Genomic DNA, 6,000 nt, shown 5'->3' with positions numbered 1-6,000 from the left:
CATTGTCAATGAAGGGAAAAAGCCGCAAAAAATAATCTTTAAAAAAAAAAGATTAGGTCATTAAAGACTCTAAAAGAGCAGTTTCAGTGCTATGATGGGGTTTAAAACCAGACTTAAACTTTTCATAAACATTATGAATATCTAAAAATGTTTGCAACTGGGTCAAAACTACTTTCTCTAGGACTTTAGAGAGGAACGGCAGTTTCAAGATGGGCCTGAAATTAGACAGAACAGAGGAGTTGAGATTTTCCTTTTTTAACAAACGCTACACAACAACATGTTTAAAAACAGCTGGAACATTACCAGAGACAAGAATAGATCGGGGCTCACTTTCGGACGAGATCTTGGTGGACCAAGCCCTGACTTTATGTCTGTCGCTAGGGAAACTTAGTCTCTGTGTTGTGAACCCACAGCTGTGTTGTAACTCTTATGCTGGACTCAGTAAACTTGGCTGACTGAACTCATCGTCTCTGATTGATCCTTGTGTTTGGTGAACGTAAGTCCAATAAAAGAAGGCAGGGGAATTAATTAACTGGAGTCAGATTAGACTGGCCTTAGAGCCTTTTAGAGCCCCACTACAGCAGGAATGGCAAGTTGAGTTTCAAAGCCCTTCCAGATGGTTCTCTCCACAAGACTAAAGTTATTTGCATGTCACTTTGCAATCACTTCTTTTAACACATTTTTATAGGCTTGTTTTTGTGTAATTGGGTCTTTTATCATCGGTGACAGCTCTAATAAGACCATAACGATGTGAACTAGAGTAGATCCCCTTTCTCTGACTAGATCAACTTTGTGTGGACATCTGCATGATAAATGTCCAACCTTTAAATAAAATATGTTAACTAAAGAAATGATTACTGTTGACACTATTGAGCCAAGGGCAAACATTTATTGCTTTCTCAATTTGTTTAACTCAAGCTGAACAAAGCTACACTTCCCAATATAACTATTAAGCAGAGTTTCACACACAATGCATCTTATCAAATATATTCTTGATGTCTGGCAATTCTACCCTGTTATCTTCCTCTAAAAAGTTTAGTTTCAGTTCTTCTTTTTTCCACTGATTACACTCCAAGAGCTGTTACGTCAGACCTTCAGACATAGCAAAGTCAGCATATAAACTAACTGCAAGTGGAATCTGTGAATTACAATTGCTCAGACACAATTGCGCCATTAGTGAATGTTTAGAAGATCCCACGGGGGAACAAACCACAGACATCATTTTGGACATGACAAATCTGCTCTATTTAAGTTAATGACTAGAAGGTTAAGCTTTCTTCTAACTTCAAATTTAAATTCTAATGTCTTGACTCATTTAACTTTAGTATTGTTCAAAACCAAATTACTGATACTGTGAATTTGTACTGAAACATAGTGGTGCCACACATGAAAAAGAGAAAAGCTATCAATATCAAGTTATAACAAGAAATGTTCTTTCTATTACAACATTCATTACATTATCACATGATACTTTTTCTGAACCGTATTTTAGAAAATCCAGTTTTGAACAAAAAGACATTACAGCAACCTCCCAACACAGAACTTGAAAGCAGACTTTGACAGATGATGCGTATTTTGGACATGTTGAGGCCATACATAACAGGGTTAAAGATCGGTTGGCATATTGGAAAATACAATGACAACAATATTCGTAACATGTTGGGTACACTGCTCATATCAAACCTGCTCTGTAATATTTCAAAGGAAACCCCGAAAGAAAAGTTGAGCAGGGAAGCAAGTTGAGGTGTGCAGGTACTGACAGCTTTCTGTCTGGTCTGTTTAGAACCAGAAAAACACACTTTAAGGATCTTAATGTAAGTGTAAAAAATTACAGTTACAGGAACACAGACTATTAGAGAAGCAGCAATGAGATCATAGGCATTATTTACTCTGGTGTCATAGCAAGCCAATTTTATGATGGAATAATTGTCACAGTAAACTATATCAATTATGTTCCCACACAGCTGTAAGGAGGAACTCAATAATGTCGTGACAAAAACAACAACAAAAGGAAGAGACCATGTTACAGCAATAAGCACAATGACCTTCTTAGATGTCATATGTACGTGATATTGTAGAGGATAACAGATAGCAATATATCTGTCATAAGAAATGACGGCTAAGTTAGTAAACTCTACACTGCCATAAGTATACAAACAGAAAATCTGCAGGAAACAGAATGGAGCAGAAACAGTGTGAATGTCAGAGAGGATCTGAACCAGAAGGAATGGAAACAACCCTGTACTACCATACAGTTCATTTACAAACAGGCTGCACAGAAAAAGGTACATAGGTTCATGTAAGCTCCTGTTCATACAGATAACCACAATCAGCAAAAGATTAGCACAAACTATGATAATATAAAAAGACATAATGAGCAAGAAATATAAATATTTAAACAACCCAGTGTCAAAGTAAGCAGCAAGTGTGAAATATGAAACATATGAAGAGTTTATCATGATTCTCCTTTTCAGTTCAAAAGACTGTATCACAATATGAGTATTACAATGTCACATGTTGTCTGTTACAAGTGTGCAACAGTTTAAATGTTAACATGTATCACAGAGTGCAGCTAAAGCATCAACACAAACAGTATTCTTACAGTCAACAAATGAGTGAGGAATCATGTGTGACAAACATCGTACAACTTACCGCTCTTATTTAAAGTCAACACAATGGTTAGAGGAGAAACTACAAACAGTTTGTGACATTGTGTGAATGATACTGTGAGTCCCTCCGTACTGAACTGTAACTCTGCTTCTGCTTCTTCTAAACGTTGAGAGTCAGTGGACGCCCACAGCAGCAGACTGACGTCATCGTGTAGAAACCAATTACTGATTTTCTAGCTGATGCTCAGAAAATAATTTTAATTTGTTGGTAGTTAAAAACAATTTCATTTAAAAGCGATCTACAGAAATATTAAAATATTTAAAGTGGTGGAATCACTTCAACTTCAAGTTTATGTCATATATTCAACATAACGTTACATGTTCAGTGAAATGCTTTGTTGTCCCCTCCTGTATGTAGAGAGACAACATTAGACAGTAGTATGTAGAGAGACATCAGTAGAGAGTAGTATGTAGAGAGACAACAGTAGAGAGTAGTATGTACAGAGACAACAGTAGAGAGTAGTATGTAGAGAGACATCAGTAGAGAGTAGTATGTAGAGAGACAACATTAGACAGTAGTATGTAGAGAGACAACAGTAGAGAGTAGTATGTAGAGAGACAACAGTAGAGAGTAGTATGAAAAAGCGAAGATTCACATAGGGAGGTTGGTTGGGATTGTGGATGGGTCAAAAAACACATGACCTTCACCCAGGAGACCGGGCTTCATGTCCCTGTTCTCTTCACACATGTCACTGAAACGCAATTTTTTTTAACCCCACCCACTTTATATTACTAACCCTAACTGTCCCGTTGTTGTGCTACATGTCAGTTAAGCTCACGTCTTCGATCTGTTTCAACTGAATGGTCCAGCTTAGATAAAAACACAAAAACACATATAGTGTGCATTCAACCATGTGGATACAACCCAAACTCTCAAGAATGATGCCAGTACATCAGCTTCATCAAATATGCTGAAATGCTTCAAGTGCTACATTCAGAAACAATAAAAGATAGTGAGAGACTTCTATGTTCTAAAAGTTGTTGCAGACCATGTAATCTTCAGCTATACAGCTAGCTTAATATTGCATTCTCCAACGAACAGGCAGGTTGTTGCGTTTGGCAGAATTTAATGACAGAAAATATCATTTCTAAAGCGGCGAAAAATTACACAAATGTGCAAACAAGTAGGTCCTAAATACAACACAGTTCGTGTAAACGTCACGTTATTCTTAATCTATTGATACGTGTTTACGGAGACGTTTTTTTCTTGTTTTTTACGTGTAAATGTTTATGTAAATTTTCTCGGGGAAAGGACGCCGGGAGGCGGCCCGAAAAGGACGCTCCATAAGCCGGGAGGCGCCCGTGAGGCGGCCCGTTGGGGACGCGCCACAATAACGGGATGGCGGAGGTTGGGTTTAGGAAAAACCTTACGGGGAAAGGGCGCCTTACATGCCGGGAGAAGCGCCACAGTAACACGCGGGACAAAACGCCACACGCGGGGACGCCATCCTCGGGAAACAAAGCGCCACTATCCCCGGGAAACAAAGCGCCACTATCCCTGGGAAACAAAGCACCACACGCGGGACGCGATGTCCACCTGCCCGGATGAAAGTCCTGTGTTGTTTGACCCATCTACCACCCCGACCAACCTCCCTACGCGGATTTTCGGCTTTTTATACTACTCCCTGCCATTTTCGTGCTCTGACCACGAAATATGCTTAACCATTGAAATACATTACTTCACATTTTCGTACTGTCCACCACGTAAAAAACGACAAAAACGTCTCCGTGAACACGTATCAATAGATTAAAATAACGTCACATCTCTTGTACATTAGAAGAGAAAAGTAACTGACATAAAACCAACATGAACAGGTGCTTAAAAGAATGTCAAAATATGTGATTAAAGTTGAAAATACAACACTAAATACAATTTACACAAGCACCAATGCTTCAACAACCAAATATAAATCCATATGTAGTTGACAATAAACTAGTCTTACATTCTAGCTACACCACAGATGAATTCTGGGATAGGAAAAAAAAAACTCTGGGTTGTTTGCATTTCTTTAAACCAATCACAATGGTCGGAGTGACGGTGGCGCTGCTAAATAGCCTCAGGAAGGAACTTGTTTTGGTGGAACATTTTATTTCCAAATTGTATATATTTTTAAATATTGCTAGGGTATTATTCTATTATTATTTCATGTATATTTTTTCCTATTATTTAATGTTTACTTTGTACGTGTGCTGTGTGTCTGAAATTTTGCTGCTGCTGCAACAATGTTATTTCCCATTTTTTTGGGATCAATAAAAAATCTATCTATCTATCTATCTATATATCTATCTATCTATCTATCTATTTGCACCATGCAAAAGAAAAAGCCACATACAATATTAAATGAAGTTAACTGTTGACACAATACAGTAACGTGAGCCATTTAAATTAGCTGATACATGGTTAAACCTCATTAGCTCTTACCAGTGTATCTCTGTGTGTCTTTGTGCACAGCAAAGCAGATATCCATTAAAATGAGCTTTCAATTTAGACTATCAAAATCAAAAGCAGCAACGGCGATTCATCCAGTATTTTGTCTATATCGAAGCCTGCCTGCTTTCGCACGTCTGGTAGCATGCAGCTAAAGACAGGGTAAGATTAGCTTAGCAGCTGGTTGGTCTATATCGACGGTGTTTCGTTTCCGGGATTGCTCCAGTACCGCCGGAAATAACGTTGGGTGTCCCTCATTTCGGCTGGCTGTCCATCCCCTTCCTCTTTCTTTGTGTTGCCGTTCTAAACTCTGGTGGATTTCTGAGGACTATGGTTAAACGTACAATATGTAATTTTCTGCCGCTAGGGGTCTCTCAACCAAAACAATGGATTGCAAACACAGACGTTTGATGACGTTGGGAAGTTGCGTGGAATTATAGGAGTTTTTATTGCTAAACACTATCGATTAAAATGCATCTGTTCACGGACGAGTTTACCCATTCAAGTTTAATCACGTTACGTTTATTCATGTCATGCTAATAAAATAACTGCAGTTTCCACAATATAATTAAGTTTTTCTTGATTCAATCTGTATTGGCAGCTAGCTGACCAGTTAGCTAGTGAGCCACAGTGTTGAGCAAGTTACTTTTAAAAAGTAATTAGTTACAGTTACTAGTTACTTCTTCCAAAAAGTATCTAAATTAGTTATTCAGTTGGGCCATGGGCCCACCACCTGTGGGAGGAAATGCTGGGGTCGGGTGCGCTGCCACACTGGTGGCAATGAAGGTCAGGGGCCTCGACGGACCAGACCCGGGCAACAGACGCTGGCTCTGGGGACGTCAAACGTCCCCTCTCTGTGGGAGAAGGTGCCGGAACTGGTGCGGGAGGTGGAACGCTACAGGT

At 39.0% G+C, this 6,000-nt stretch overlaps 1 protein-coding gene across 1 annotated transcript; it reads right to left on the bottom strand.

Moving 5' to 3' along the window:
* Positions 1-204: 204 nt before the first annotated feature.
* LOC116055573 (olfactory receptor 11A1-like) lies at positions 205-2,459 on the bottom strand. Its single transcript, XM_031307582.1, has 2 exons — positions 1,523-2,459; positions 205-215 (listed from the first exon to the last, which is right to left on the bottom strand). The coding sequence occupies exons 1-2, from the start codon at positions 2,457-2,459 to the stop codon at positions 205-207; spliced, it is 948 nt and encodes a 315-aa protein (XP_031163442.1).
* Positions 2,460-6,000: the final 3,541 nt, after the last annotated feature.

This window comes from Sander lucioperca, chromosome 5 (genome assembly GCF_008315115.2).
Source record: "Sander lucioperca isolate FBNREF2018 chromosome 5, SLUC_FBN_1.2, whole genome shotgun sequence".
In the NCBI taxonomy this organism is placed as follows: Eukaryota; Metazoa; Chordata; class Actinopteri; order Perciformes; family Percidae; genus Sander; species Sander lucioperca.
This window is presented reverse-complemented; position numbering and strand designations above follow the sequence as displayed.